A 16546-nucleotide genomic window follows, 5' to 3' on the forward strand; every position below is an offset into this window, starting at 1 on the left:
ATCAGCTGTTCTGGGTGGCGGCAGCAGGCAGCCGGAAATGCTCAGTTTTGTAACTGCTCCGTCTTCTGATAGTGGTTGCGGACGTGAACTGCACATCCGCTTCCTATTTAGATCAATAGGAGGCGGATGTGCAGTACCTGGCCGCAGACCCGGCCGAAGATGGAGCAGCTCCAAAACTGAGCATTTCCGGCTGCTGCCACAAGAACAGCTGATGGGAAGGGGTGCCGGGTGTCGGATCTCAGCCGATCTAGCAATTATGACCTATCCTAAGGATAGGCCATCAATGTAAAAGTAGGGGACAACCTCTTTTTAAGGTCTGAGCTTTTGCTAGGCCACTCCAAAACATTTACACATTTCCCCTTAAACCACTCGTGTGTTGCTTTAGCAGTAGTTTTGGGTCATTGTCTTGTTGGAAGGTGAACCTCCGTCCAGTCTCAAATCACTGATAGACTAAAATAGGTTTTGCTCAAAAGCATTTCACACCATCCATCTTCCAATTGACTCAGACCATTTTCCCTGCTGCATTAAACATCCCCACACCACCATGTTTCACTGTGGGGATGTTTTTCTTGGGGTGATGAGCTGTGTCTGCTTGGCGCCAGACATAGCGTTTACCTTGGTGGCCAGAAAGATCAATTTTCGTCTCATCTGATCACAGCACTTTCCTCCGTACGTTTGGGGAGTCTCCCACATGTCTTTTGGCAAAATAAAAACGAGCCTTCCAAATTTTGACTGTAGGTAAAGGCTTCTTTCTGACCACTCTTCCATAAATGCTAGCTCTATCGAGTGTACGAGTTATTGCGGTTGTATGGACAGATAATCCAGACTCTGCTTGGGAACTCTGCAGCTCCTTCAGGGTTACCTTTTGGTTTCTGAGCTGCTTCTCTGATTAATGCGCTTCTTGCCTGGCCTGAGTATTTTGCTGGGCTGTCCTCTCGGCAGGTTTGTTGTGGTACCATGTCCTTTCCATTTGATAATGGATTTATGGTGCTCTGAGGGATCATCAGAGATTGGGATATTATTTTAGAACCCAACCTTGACTTATACTTCTCAATAACTTCGTCTCCTACTTGTTTGGAGATCTTGGTCTTCGTGGTGGTGTTTTGTTAGTGGTGCCTCTTGCTTAATGGTATTGCAGCCTCTTTGGTCTTTCAGAATAGGTTACACAGATGGACTTCCTTTCACTAAGTATGTGTCTTATGATAATTGCTTGCACCAGAATTTTTTAGGGTCTTCATAGCAAAAGAGGTGAATACATATGCACATGGCATTTTTTATTTATTTTATCCTATAAATTTAATTTTTGCTTAGATTTTTCTCCCTTCACTTCCTCAACTTAAGGCCGCTTTACACGCTACGATATCGTGACAGATATCTCTACCGTGCATACCCGCCCCCATCGGTTGTGCGACACGGGCAAATCGCTGCCCGTGGCGCACAACATCGCACGGACCCGTCACACTACTTACCTGCCTACCGACGTCGCTGTGACCGGCGAACCGCCTCCTTTCTAAGGGGGCGGTTCGTTCAGCGTCACAGCGATGTTACAGCAGCGTCACTGAATCGCCGCCCAATAGAAGCGGAGGGGCGGAGATTAGCGGGACGTAACATCCCTCCGACCTCCTTCCTTCATTGCCGGCGGCCGCAGGTAAGGTGAGGTTCCTCGTTCCTGCGGTGTCACACATAGTGATGTGTGCTGCCGCAGGAGCGACGAACTACTTCGTACACCAATCAGCAGCGATATTTGAGAATGGACCCCCATGTCACCGATTTTGAACATTTTTGCGACGATTCAAAATCGCTCATAGGTGTCACACGCAAAGACATCGCTAAAGCGGCCGGATGTGCGTCACAAATTCCGTGACCCCAACGAGATTGCTCGGGCGATGTCGCAGCGTGTAAAGCCGCCTTTAGACTATTTTTAGTTTTGATGCATCACACAAAAATCGTATTATAATGTAACAAAATAGGTAAAAAGCCAGGGGGGTGGGGGGAATACTTTTGCAAAGCACTCTAAAACTTCACTGTGAATTTTTCCTAACCATGTTTAAACTGACCTGAGAGAACTATAAATGTAAAGACAAGTCTGAGAAACCAATATTGCCTTATATTGAGTTAGTGAGCTGCGGTGTGTAAATGAAGATGAAGGGCACATGGTAGAAGCCAAGTCCTTGGTTAATGATTACACAGTCCAGGCCCAGAGATTGCTCTGTAAATATTACACGGCTTCAGAGCCACAATGTTCTCATTATGACGCTTGTTGTTGACCTAAAAGTCCTAAAGTTCATGTGTGGAGCCGGATAACTTGCACTAAACTTGTGTCTGTGAATCTAAGGAACAGCAAGATTACCTCCAATGTGAAGAATGTGCTCAGCCGACCACACGGGACACCGTTTTTAAGAGACTATTTGATAAAATGTATATATTATTTCATCATATTTATCAGAATAAGTTACAACGCATGCTGTGATATTTCCATTTAATTGATGAAAGCCCTGGCAGAAACCCAGCTGACACCATGATAAGTCAATGGGGTCCATCCGGCACAGTTGGTATCTGTCATCTTTGCCTGGTTCTCTGCAGGTCTCTGACTGCTCGGCCTTCTGCGGTGACACCCTTGGCACCACTTAGTGCCTTTGATTAATAGCAGTAATCGCATGGCACGAGAAGTTATGCAGGGGGCCAAGTTATATAAGCCAGGAGAATGTGGCTTTCCGGGACCTTGGCCATGAACACAGGGATCTTGGCATAGAAGTGTCCTATTATAACTCATTATTCATGGCACACATTTTTTGTGCCGTAAATGGTGCAATGGTTTTCTTCTACTAATCCTCTTTTCTAGAGCAGCCACTAATTTTCAAGATTAACCATTAATTTATTATCTTTATTGCAAATCAGATGTGCAGGCTCGAGAAAATACAGAGCTGAAAGCGAGAAGAGGACTGCCCCTGTCAAGGATACGAATGAAGCTGATGCCCCCCAAGCAAGTGGCATCGCCAATGTTCTAGCAGAGTCTTCCCTGGCGGCTGTGGTAGCTCTTGGTACGTCTGAGCCTGGCCTGGTGAATCCGGCATTTGATGAAAACGATGATGGTGAGTTAGGAATAGAGGTATAAATGTATGTATGGTAGCGCTTTCTACTGCTGAGGCTAATTATTTTTCTTTTGAACTTAAAGATCAACCTCACAGGACGAGTCTAGTGGCCGAAACAAATACGGTAGAGATACATCGCGATGACTCTGAAGAGGAGCTGGGCATGCGAATTGTGGGGGGCCGAGACACCCCTCTGGGCAACATAGTAATTCAGGAAGTGCTCAAAGATTCTTTGGTTGGTACAGATGGTCGGCTTATGCCAGGAGACCACATACTGGAGGTAGGATCACTAAATATTCAAGGAAATGATCAACTACTTTGTAGAAACTGGTGGTGCATGCTCTAATCTAATGACTTCTGAGACAATTGATTTCTTTATATAGTATCCTCTGGTGACTATTATGGTACAATATATATTGAGGCATGAAAAATAATATAAAAGAACTTGGCACTCGCAGAAAGTTGCAAATCAATGTGTTTTATTTCCAGGTGCAATCCACAGTTCAATGCTTAACGTTTCTGTCAGACCTTTCCCCTTCATCAGATGCACAGATTGCTTTTTGATAAAGGTGAAGAAAATGGAAACATCACACTGAGAATTGTGTGTCAACTCCATTTCTCCAGTGATCACACGCTATTCTTAAAGCGCACGTGTTCATGTATCTCAACTGTGTAAAAGCAATCTGGGTATCTGATGAAGGTCAGATGCAGGGGCGCAATGATAGCAGTCGCAGGGGTCGCTATCGTGACCAGGCCCAGGGCTTCAGGGGGCCCGAGGGCGTCAGCCAGTGGCGCACCACCAATGTCAGTAGGCCACGCAACCTCTATGGGGCCTGGTGTCAGTGTTGAGAGAGTTAGCACAGCAGACATTACTACTGTGCACTTGCTGTGCTTTGATGTACAGAGCAGCAGAACAGTGGATAGGTTGAGGACACCGGAGCAGCAGAGGAACAAGGAGAAGTGAGCATGTATTTAATCACGGTGGCCAGACTAAGGGGGTGCATTAAAAGATATGGGGGTTCTATGCTACTAATGGAGGAATATAGAGGCTGCATAATGGTGTACGGGAGCTGCATAATGGTATATGGGGGGGCTACATGATACTATATGGGGGCTGCATGATACTATATGGCGGCTACATGATACTTTATGCAGTAATATGGGGTGCATTATAATAATTGAAACAAGAAGATATGATCCAGCTTCCAGATTTTTTTCCTTTATAATAAAATTCACCTTTATTGGAAATTTCTTTAAAATCATCCAAGAAAATATTGCATGATTCATGCTGCGGACGTGCGCATAATATTTGTTCTCGGTTTCTTTAACTTTTGTCCCAGCCACTGGTGCATGTAACACATTTCTATCTGCAATTGTGGAAACCAGTTAAATATGTTACTAAGTCATGAATGCTCCGATATTACACAACCAGGAGAGGTTTACTTTTCTCATAAACATTTATTGATGTATTCTAAGAAGGCGAGGGTGTCTGTAAGGGACATTCTGATATCGCAGAGACCACCGACCATTCTCTTATATGAATGTAATGTGTGGTGGGCGGATCCTATACTTTCCAGCTCACACTAGTTCCAATGACATATTGTCCTGTTGTACTTAGTGAATTATTGGATGTGAGGTATATTATTAGGCCCTGTGCGCACTGGAAAACGGAATTTTCTTAAAAAAATTCTGCAGAGTCTGAAAGATTACCGCACCCGCGGTAAAAAACCGCGGCAAACCTCACCCGAAAACCGCATGCGGTTTGCTGCGGTTTTACCGCGGTTTTGCCGCGTGCGGGTTGGTACATGTGTTTTAATGCATTCAATGCAATAAAGCACATTGAGAAAAAAGAAGAAAAAAAAGTCATTTCCTTCTGAGATAGAAAGTAGATAGATAAATAGACAGAAGAATAGATAGAGGGATAGATAGAAGGATACAGTCCCTGTGAGCACACGCTGCATTTCTCCCGAGCGGTAGTGTGGTGTTCACATTACCGGCTGTGGGAAATGACCTGTGGTTACCTCTCTGTAGTCTGTCTAATTGCGAGGCTGCATTCAGCGCTGTGTGTCAGTCGCGGCTGGATGCAAGCATCGTAGGACGTGGATTACGCCGGAGTTGTGTGTTTGGGAGGGGTTAATGAAGGGGTGAAAGCGGGGGCTTTTTTGTGTTTTATTTTAAATAAAGGATTTTTCGGTGTGTGTGTTTATTCACTTTACTTACGGGTTGATAATGTCCGCTGTCACATAGACTCTGCCATGATCAAGCCTGGACTTAGTGGCGGCAATCCGCCGCCATCAACTCCTTATATTACCCTGATTGCCACTGCAACACGGCAACAGGAAGAGGCGGGGACACTCCGGTACTCCCGGATATTGGATGCGACAGTCCCGGGGCAGCTGCGGCTGATATTCTCGGCTGCGGGAGGGAAGGGGCATTAACCCTGGCCCTCGCCCTCCCCATCCTGAGAATACCGGGCCGCCGCTGTGTGTTTACCTCGGCTGGATGGTAAAAATACGGCGGAGCCCACGTGTGTGTTTTTTTTTTTTTTTTATATGTCCATTTGATTTGTATGTGTATTCTATGTCTGTGTGTGAGTGTGATGTGTCTGTATTCTATATCTGTGTCTGATGTGTGTGTTTACTCACTGCTCCGATTGCTCTTCCTGTCATAATGACATCACTTCCCTGCAAGACGCAGGCAGTGCTGAACATTATGTTCCGAAACCACGAAATACCGGAGGGAATAACGCAGGAAAGCGCAATAAACCGCACAGAATTTGCTACCTGCGTTATTCCCTGCGGGATTTCATGATTACATGGCAGTCAATGGAGTGAAATCCCGCAGCGACCTGCAGAAAAGAAGTGACATGCAATTGTTTTTGCTGCGGGAATCCCACAGCAAAACATGCAGCTGTCAAAATCCTCATAGTGCGCACAGCATTTTTTTTCCCATAGGTTTTGCTGGTGATTCACTGCAGAGATGTTATGAACATAACATGCAGCGAAACATGCAGCAAAACTGCAGGAAATCCGTGGCAAAAACCGGCAAGTGCGCACAGGGCCTTATACAGGAAAACCATGGAAAAGATTAATTTGCTACTCTTGATTTTCTGCAGTGTGTGCAGGAGACTCTTAAAAAGTCCCAGCTTTGCATTTGTACCACTTGTATACATAACCTGCAATATAAATAGTGTCCACAAATGTAGTTATTGGGCAGGTCAAATACTTCTTGCTGGAAGCTTCATTTATTCTAAAGGTGCTTGTAGTATTATTATTATTATTTTTCTCTATAAGGTACATACGGTATAATTTCCACTGTGGAGAAACTTGTATTGCAAAGGATGAAATCAGTAGTGAATTAAATGTTCGCAGATGTCAAATCCAGTCAATTTATGCTGTGGATTTTCTCAGCAGCATGTGGATGAGATTTCATAAAATCTCATCCACAGCACTGGTACTTTAAAGGGAGTTTATCACCAGGTTTTTTTTCTACCTAATCTGAGAGCAGCGTAACGTAGGGGCAGAGATCCTGATTCCAGTGATGTGCCACTTACTGGGCTGCTTAGTGTAGTTTTGATAAAATCAATGTTTTCTCTGCTGCAGATCTAGCAGTTATATTGAACTCATGAATATGGTTAATCAGCAGTATATTATCATTACAGGACTACTTGGCGTGCTGCCAGGTAGTCAGCACATTCATGAGCTCTGTATAACTGCTAGATCTGCAGCAGAGAAAGCATAGATTTGATCAAAATTACAACAAACAGCCCAGTAAGTGACACATCGCTGGAATCAGGGTCTCTGTGTCTACATTATGCTGCTCTTAGATGGGGGAGCAAAAACCTGGTGACAGATTCCTTTTATTAGGGGTAAAGAACAAGGTATTCTGGATGGATTTTCTGGACGCAAGATCCGCTGCTTTTCCGCCTTAAGAGTATTTTCTTTGTCTTTATTTAAGCAGGATTTTTTTTTGTTAAATTATTAGGTATATGGCATGGTGTCTGATTCCCTCCGCCAGGCCTTGAGAGAGAAATATCAGCGTAGATTACGTTCATCAGTTTCATTTATGGGATGGGTGTAACAACAAAAACTCCTTTCGGCACTATTTAGGAGAGGTTTGAGATGTGGCTTCAGTAATGAGATTCATTCCTCCAGCGAGGCATAATTGTATATTTAATTAATCTCTCATGATGTGAGGTGCTTCTTGACGACAGATGCTTTGTGAGTATACGATCTACACTTGTATGTGGGTAAAGAGACAAATGAGCATGATGTGCGCAGATAGCGTATGTCTGTATTACCACACATAGAGAGTGACTGAGGAGAAGAGCCTGGAACCAGCACAACATCTTGTTGGTGATTAACCTTTGCGAGATTATCTAGAAATTAATTCTATATCGAAAAAGTTAATTTACAACGTGTCACCTGGTCTGTCTGGTGAACGTTAATGAAAACCAAGTCTGGAAACAATAGTGTAACTAGAGTTCTATGGGACCCAGGGCAAAATTTGGACCTCACCCCCCAACCCCACCAGCAAGTTAATCAGATACATGGACCTCACGCTCATAAATAGTCTGTGTTAGGCTAGTTTCACACTTGCGTTGAACGGCATCCGTTGCATTGCGTTGTGTATCGGATGCGTTGCATATAATGGCACAACTGATGCAACGGATCATACAAAACAACGGAAAGCTTTTTTTTTTCTTCTTTACAGTTTTACCAGCAGCAGACTATTGTGAACGGTCAGCTGAGAGCTCTCACATGCCGGCGGCCGGGCGCTCAGCTGAGCGCTCTCACATGCCGGCGGCCGGGCACTCAGCTGAGAGATCTCACATGCCGGCAGCCGGGCACTCAGCTGAGCGCTCTCACATGCCGGCGGCCGGGCACTCAGCTGAGAGATCTCACATGCCGGCGGCCGGGCGCTCAGCTGAGCGCTCTCACATGCCGGCGGCCGGGCGCTCAGCTGAGCGCTCTCACATGCCGGCGGCCGGGCGCTCAACTGAACATTCGGCCACCAAGAAACAAAATAAAGTTTGTGTGATTTAAAAAAAAAAAAAAGAGCATGCGCAGTGAAAAATAAAGGTTTCCGCCGCTCAAATAAACGTTACATGCTGCGTTCCCTCCACCGGACGCAGGGTCAAAATAATGACACTGCGTCGTGCAGCGGATGCAACGCTGACACTTGCGTTACAGTGCGTCGTCAATACAAGTCTATGGAGAATAGCGCAGTGCGTTACGGACTGCGCTATTCTCCATAGTGGCGGACTGCGCTGAACGCAAGTGTGAAAGTACCCTTAGCCGCCCATTCAATAAAAAAAATACCACTGCTGTATATAAATCTGACAGAAAATCGTGGCACTAAGATAGTTTTCTAAGTAATATGGTCATTTAGTTACCATATGTTATCTCCATATTGTTACTGAAGTCTATACCAAGGCCAATATACTACCGCCTACAAGAGACAAATACCGCCACAGCATGACCATGTATTACCACGTATAAAACTACTATAATGATTCTTAATAAAATGACCATACTAACACTATTAGTACCCCATACAATGACCGTATAGTGGAAGGTATCAGTAGTATGTACACTACAGGTAACGCCAGTGATCACAGGTAACATCTGTCATCCAAGAGAGTGCTGGCCCATCACCTATTATACTGCTATGGGCACCTTTTAGCTCCAGTTTTCCACTATTGGTCTAACCAGAATCCTTATTCTGTCTAGAGTTATTCATTAATAAGATTACAGGGATTTCTGTAAAGTAAGTAATACCTTACGGACGCCCCATCATTCCTGTCCCTCACTGATTTTTCTTCTTTATGTTGATCTAGATGGCATTTGCGAGCTGTAGTCATTGACTGGCCACAGCAGAGAGCAATGCCACTGCACAGTGTACATTATGAATGAATATATATAATTCTGTTTGAATTCATTTATGTGGTTGATACATATTTTGGAAGTATTTAACGTCTACATATTTAATTTTCAGGTTAATGGCATGAATATCAGTAATGTGTCCCACAGCCAAGCAATTGCCTTACTCCGGCAGCCTTCTTCTGTCTTATACATCACTGTCTTGCAAGAGAAGGGTTTCTCACAAAGGTCTCAACGAGCAGAAGGAACCACCACAGCTAGTGTCTGCAAAGAAGTGATCCAAGTGACTCTACTGAAGCGGGATCGGACAGAACCTCTAGGGATCAAGTTGGTTAGGAAGACAGAGGAGCATGGGGTTTTTGTTCTGGATTTATTAGATGGTGGCCTGGCTGCAAAAGATGGAAGACTAAAGTGTAACGATAAAGTCTTGTCAATTAATGGACATGATCTCCGACATGGGACTCCTGAGACTGCTGCGCAGATCATCCAGGTAATACGGCCTGCGTTGTCACAGGACCACCACTTACATGGTCATTAAAATCAAGTGCAGTACAAGCTGTGATGATCGGCTACAGGAGACGTTTCTCATGTATGGCCACATGGCCCAAATATGAAATTAAAGATATGCCACTGATACTGTAGCGAAGGCCGGTTTCATACATCCGGCATTTCGCCGGATCCGGCACGCATGCAGTGCAGTACATTCATTTACAGTGGAAGCGTGACACCATGCTGTTGTGTGCTTCATGCACAACCTCATTTGTCCGCATAGTGTCACGCTTCCACTGTAAATGATTGTACTGTACTGCATGCGTGCCGGATCCGGCGAAATGCCGCATGTGTGAAACGGGCATAAGTCGCAATGACTGATTTAATGAAATACTATCATGGATGTAACTGTTGGCACCCTTGAAATTGTTCCTGAAAATGAAGTATTTCTCACAGAAAATTGTAATTGACCTGATCCATTTCAGTGCTCATGACTGGCTAAGCGAGTTTATCGTCTTGCTTTGCACCCCTCTTACATTGCCCTAGATCAGTTAGCATTGCTGTGTAAAAGCTGTTTACCTTGTTTCTGAAACTCCAGAATGACATTATCTTGTCATCCTTTAGATGAGCGAGGCACGGGTTAACTTTGTGGTCCTTCGGCAAAGTATCCTGCAGCCTGTGGAAATCAACGAAGAAGGAACTTCATCTGGAAGTAGCAGCAGCAGTAGCAATGGGGGAAGCCCTGTCCAGGCACGGAAGAGGCCAAGTGTACGGCCATGTAGAAGGAAGTCCACACACAGGGTGAGTTATTATTTCTAGATAGATGCCACAGTGCGACCAGAGGGTAACATTTACTGGCTTTAAAGAAGTGATTGAAAACTGAATGCTGTTTTAGGTCTTGCTCTTAAGAAGCAATCTAAATTAAACAATCATGGGGCTTCGGGCATCAGTATTGGCACATCCCCTATGATCCTCTGCAGATCATGGGATAGCTGGATGTGCGCAGTGTATAGAGCCAGAAAAGCACAGGTCCGTACATTGCTTACTGGCATCGTTGGGTGCAGCAGTTCAGCTCCTATTGCAATGAATAGAAGTGGATCTGCAGCCCCAAAACAGCAGCAGGGTTGGCCCGGCACACTGATTGTCTGACCACTGTGAGAGCTGCAAACAGCTAATCAGTGGGGTTTACCGCGTTGTCAGACCCCTAACAATCTAATGTTGCTAAGGGCGCTCTCACACATCCGTCTTTTCGCCGGTTTGCCAGTTCCGGCGCATGCCAGTACAGTGTATACAGTACAGTGGCAGCGCGACAAGCTCCAGTCACATGCTGTCATGTGACCGGAGCATGTGACCCGGAAGTTACAGCACTGCCACTGTACTGTATACACTGTACTGCTACCAATGCACCGGAACTGGCCAAAAGCCGGATGTGTGAGAGCACCCTAACTATGCTAAGGATAGGTAATCTTTCTCTCAGTCCTGGAACACAATTTTAGACCACATCCAGTAAATAATATCTGTAATTTAAAGGTCATAGCTGACCATAAAGTATACTGGAAAAAATGTTACCTTTTCCATGTGTTGAATCCAGTTATCGTTTTGGCGTAAAAAAACCCCAAAAAAACAAATACAAAATACTGTCATGTAAAAAAGCAAAAAACAAAAAAAAACACTCAAGCTACAGATATGGGGTTAATCTGCAGGTTAATAGCACTCTGACGCCGTTAAGCTGTTGCATTGACAACCCTACTACCAGGAGGAAATGAACTTTAGTGGTTATAACCCTGCCCTCTGACACTGACTGCCAGCTCTATACTGCTGCATTGGATACACAGAGCAGTGACTGAAAGTCCGAGGCTGCTGGGAGGAATAAAGTTAATTCCCTCATGGCAGCGGGGCTCTCAGTACAGTGTCAGAACACTATTAACTTGCAGCTTAACCCCACACCTGCTGGTAATAGCTGTATTTTTTACAATACAGGTTCCCTTTAAGATGATGGCATTAGGGCAGATCTGCACAAAGATATTTCTACTGAGATTTTCTATATATTGAGATACAGATGTACGGTTCATCTTGGGTTATGACAAAAGTAGAGTTGATGAAAAAGGTCCATTGTTACAGGCGTGATGTCATACTGTCCTACTAATCTGAAAGCGCTCATGGATGACGGCAGGAAGGAGAAGGATTGTAGGGCTCAGGACTAGCAGCCATGGACTACCAACATGGCCTGTAGACTAGAGTCCTTTAAATATCTTTGCCCGATTTTAGAATAACTGTTTATTTTTTTTTTTATTCTTAAAATATATTGCAACTCATTTTTTGGAAGTGTCTGGTATTGCAGACCATTGCCATAAAGCCATCCTGCTTGACTTTTACTTCCTCTCCCAACCTGTGCCGCCTCGATAAATATTAGATTCTCAATGGGTTCCATTACGATTGGGAAAATCAGATATGTTGACAAAAAATGATCTTAAAAGGGCAGTCGAGGTAAATGGCCTGAGGATAAGCATCAGCTCCATGATCTAGTAATTCAGGTATTATAGTGGGTACTATGCGTTTCATTTCATACAGAGAATATACATTATGTGCGGATCTCAGCATGCGGTTTTGTCTTTTGCATTAAATATAGGACCAACCTCAGGCAAATTTATTAATGGAGAAAATAGTGAATCTGAAGAAAGAACCAAGGGAATCTCTGGGCATTACCATAGGAGGAGGACGAGATCACAAAAACAGACTCCCCATCTATGTCTCCAGCGTTCAGCCAGTGGGGTGTCTGTTCAGGGATGGCAGAATCAAGAAAGGTAATATGCTCTCCTTGTAAGCTGGAAGTGGGATCTTGCCTTATTTTTTTTATAATACTACTAGGAATAGAAAATAATTAGGCAGGAATGAAAAATGACCGGCCATTCATTATACAGATAGGTTGTATCAGCGTTTACCTTCTCTACACTGTTTACTAGTAAAAAAGTTTCCAACCTACTTAAAGGTGTTGTCCAGTCTAAAGATATTGATTACTTATTCTTGAGGATGTCATCGTCACCAGCACTTCGCCCTATCATGTGTTTGCATTGGCAGCAGCCAGATGTAAATGCATTCAAAGGAATAGGATTTGTTCCGCAGTACCTTGCAGTGGATGCTATACATTGTATGAAGCTGTGCTGTGCAGCTTGTTTCCATGTGTTTACATCTTGCTGCTGCCGGAGCATATTACAGCTGTCTGGATATACCGGGTGTAGGACCTCCACTGATCTGATATCAATAAGCCCTGACCAGACAACCCCATTATATCTTTTTCTCCTTCTCACAGGTGATGTGCTCCTCAGCATCAATGGGGTTGACTTGACTTCTCTGAGTTATCTGGATGCGGTGTCTGCACTCAAGTCCAATGCTGCATCACACACGGTGGTCCTGAAAACCCTGGAATTGGTAGTAACAGAGAGACATGGAGAGACTACAGAAGGTGGTGTTGAAGTCACAAGAGATCCTGGGGGGATCTGGTCTCCCCTTTGGGTCCACTGGTTTAATCTTCCTAGGTATGTTGTAATGATTTTTAAATATACTATATATTCAGCGCAGTAGAGTTTTCGTATAACCAGTTAGCGTGCAGTATATAATCCATATAGCACAGGGCTGTGCAAAGTCCGGCCCGTGGAACAAGACAGTTGAGGTGTTAAAAGTGGTTGACTGCGGGCAGCACTGTGCCCTCCCCTGCCTTCCAGCTGTCACTGCTGTTGCTTACCGCGTGATGTCATCACTATTTGCAAATGCGATGACGTCGCATCATCAGGAGTGCTGTGCGGAGCGTCAGTGCATCAGAGACCAGAAAAGTGCATGAGGAACGAGAGCGAGGTGAATATATATAATATATATATATATAATATATATCATATATATGTATATATATATATATATATATATATATATATATATATATATATATATATATATTTCTTTATCGTTCCTATGGGAGACCCAGACCATGGGTGTATAGCTACTGCCTCCGGAGGACACACAAAGTTACTACACTCAAAACGTGTAGCTCCTCCCTCCTAGCATATACACCCCCTGCTAGCCAGTCCTAGCCAGTTTCAAGCTTTGTGTCAGGATGATCACACACACACATGCATCCTTTTTTGATTTTTCATTTTTTCTAAAGATTTGGAAGAAAAGCGGGTCCACTGGACCCCCGGCATGTCCCTTCACACTCCCCTGGCGGCAGTGCTGTTAAGGTTGACTTCAGGGCAGAAATCCCTTCATGCCGCGCTCCTTCACCATCCCTTAGGGGCTCTGGCTTGAAGTTAGAGCCAACACGGTTCTCACTGCCTTGCAGGAGACCGGCCTCCATCCGCAGCCCTTTGGCAGGACCCTGCTGGACGGAGCACTGGACCCCCACCCCACCAGGGATTGGACCCTGCGTCTCAAAGCTAAGTATAGAGACGTTGTTCAAGGGTCCTTCTACAATGTGGATTTATTGAGGGGACAGTGATTTATGTTGATAATGCTGCTTTTTACAGTTTTTCCGGCCGGTTTCTCAGTTTTTACTGAGTACCGCGCCGATGATGCCTGATTTTCGGCCGCATGTATAACTCTAGGCCCCGGCTTCAGCCGCGGCCTAGTTTCGTTTTGTTCCCCTGCATGTTACTCATGCAAGGGGACACTGCAGCGCCGCCCGCCGGCCGCTCTGCACAGGGGACGACACTCCGTTTTAGGAGATGATTCCCTTCCCTGTACATGCCTTAGCCCTCCGATTCCCGCTCCTAGGTTAACCCCCGCCCCCCCCCTCACTCTGGCGCCATTTTCTCAGCGTTCTTAGTACGCTGATCGGCGCTGGCTGCTCTGCAGCAGAGGGAGTGGATATATGGCTGGGGGTCCAGGCTTGGAACCTGAGGGGGCACTCATAATAGCGGCCTGATAAGTCACAACCTCTGGCTGTGCACTTTTATACACGATCACGGCATTATGAGGGAGTTAATTCTTTATTATAGAACCTCCTCAGCAGCATGTCTCACACTAGGAGCAAAGCTCCAAGGCTGTATACTACATGTTCTGCATGTAAACTCATATTGCCTGAACCGGCACGGACCCACACTGTAATGGTCCTTATGTGGTGCCTCTGCCTGGAGTCTCCCCAGGCTGACCCCTGTCTCGGGTATTCTAGACATTCTAGACATAGCCCCCCACCTCTGCAGCATGTCTCACAGAGCGAGGCTGCAGGCTGTTTTTAGTATCCACTGCTGGTAGTCTCGTACGGCTGTACCGAGCTCATAACCACTGTGGCCCCTCAGCTTGGAGGCTCATTCAGGGTCCCTCCAGCTGCTCCGGTCGATGGCTGACCCCTGGGGGAATCTTTTTTCCAGGGGTCGGCCTGTCCCGGCATCTGCTGAGCATGCAGCCCCCTTCTCAGGGCGTTTTCTGCTCGCTCAGCAAAGCTCTCAGACCCCGTCCTCCTGACAGGGAGACGCAGGGTCCCCTGTCCTCCCCGTCCCGCAGCTCCGATTACGAGCTGACTCATTGGACGAGGAGGATGTCACGGACGCTACTTTAGGTACTTTGATCCGTCCGTAGGTGACGCGGATGCGACTGATTGGATTGCGTCCATTATACTTGTATTGGACCTCCATCCGCCTGTATCAGGGGAGTATTCCCCGCTGGCAGTAAGGCATCAGTATACCTTTAACAAGACGAGGAGTGTGTTCCTTAACCACTCCAGTTTTCAGGCGTCCAAGCCCAGCCTGTCCTGCAGATCCCACAACGGGGTTCTGCTGCCTGTCTCCCCCTCCCATCAGAGGTGGTCAAGGAGTGTACTCATTCGCCAAGGGTGGCCACTCCGGTGTCTAGACTTTCAGCCCGGATAGTTGTATCAGTGGCTGACGGCACCTCTATAAGGATCCCATGGTACATTAATTTTGTACTGGACCTCAATCCGCCGGAGTTACCTTATCTAGGTGAACACAACGTGTGTTCCTTAACCACTCCGGTTTTCAGGTCCCTGTGACCAGCCCAGGGTCCGCTCTGACAGTCGCTTCCCATGAAGCGTGATTCTGAGGACTGTGTTTCCCCTGTCCACCAATAGTGGTCAAGAAGTGGGCTCATTCACCTCAGGTGGCTCTGCCCGGACCGTTATGTCAGTGGCTGATGGCTCCTCAGAGGAGATGCATTCCCTCACAGGGACCCTATGCCCAAAACGGTTGCCTGAACTTCCAGACTTCAGTCTTTTCATCCTCTGCCTAGGTCTGCCATGCTGGACACCGCACGGCGGTGGTCTTGGCTACTTTCCTCGCTGTCCGCAGGCTCCTGTGGCTTCGGAAATGGAGGGCAGATGCCTCTATAGAGGTTCCTTGCTGGGCTCCTCTTTGGTGGGACCAGTCTCTTCGGAACCGACTGGATGAAATTTAGGAAGCTCTTGGCGGGGAGAGTTCTTCCTTGCCACAAACCTAAACCAGGGAACCTGTCCAGGGCAGGAATCAGTTGAGGTTTCGGTGGTTTCCGTTCCTCCATCTGATCGTCCTCTAGCTCGGCCTAGGTTCATAGAACCAATTGGCTTGAAGCTGCGTCTTCAGAAGACCGCAGGAGATGCTGCCACTTAGTCAGCTCCCTCCGAGCTATCTAGACACGCCAACCTCCTCCTAGTCGGTGGCAGGCTCTCTCCACTTGGCGACGTATGGTTCTAACACGTCTCCGTTCAGTGGGGGCGGGATTATATCTCCCATGGCTACAAGATGGAGTTCTGTCCACCCGCCAAACAGATTTTTTCTGTTACCTCCTCCCGGCTCCAAGGCCGCCGCCTTCTCATAAGCCGTGGCATTTCTTGCAGGCCAATGGAGTAATTGTACCGAATCCCGACTGGGAACGGTTCTGAGATTTTTGTTTAAATCTATTTCTAGTCCCCGAAGAGGGCGGTGCCTTCCGACCTGGATCTTTAGCTTTTCAAGCATGGTCAGGTGTGGCGTTTTCACATGGAGTCTCGGTCTTGTTCCGTGTGTTTTTTTCACCGGATCAATCAAGAACCCAAGGAGATTCCCTCGCAGCCTTCGGCATCAGAGATGCTTTTCTGCAACGGTCAATCGCAGTTTCACACCA

At 46.1% G+C, this 16546-nt stretch overlaps 1 protein-coding gene across 4 annotated transcripts in view; it reads left to right on the top strand.

The window, feature by feature from the left end:
- LOC142251247 (ligand of Numb protein X 2-like) overlaps positions 1–16546 on the top strand; it is an 89942-nt gene that overhangs the window by 61540 nt on the left and 11856 nt on the right. For all 4 annotated transcript variants that reach the window (XM_075323873.1, XM_075323872.1, XM_075323875.1 and 1 more), the window contains exons 3-8: positions 2899–3092; positions 3176–3372; positions 9090–9464; positions 10088–10264; positions 12093–12267; positions 12774–12999. In XM_075323873.1, the coding sequence (XP_075179988.1) occupies positions 2899–3092; positions 3176–3372; positions 9090–9464; positions 10088–10264; positions 12093–12267; positions 12774–12999 (1344 nt within the window). The remainder of the gene's footprint in view (positions 1–2898; positions 3093–3175; positions 3373–9089; positions 9465–10087; positions 10265–12092; positions 12268–12773; positions 13000–16546) is intronic.

This window comes from Anomaloglossus baeobatrachus, chromosome 9, assembly GCF_048569485.1.
Source record: "Anomaloglossus baeobatrachus isolate aAnoBae1 chromosome 9, aAnoBae1.hap1, whole genome shotgun sequence".
NCBI lineage: Eukaryota > Metazoa > Chordata > Amphibia > Anura > Aromobatidae > Anomaloglossus > Anomaloglossus baeobatrachus.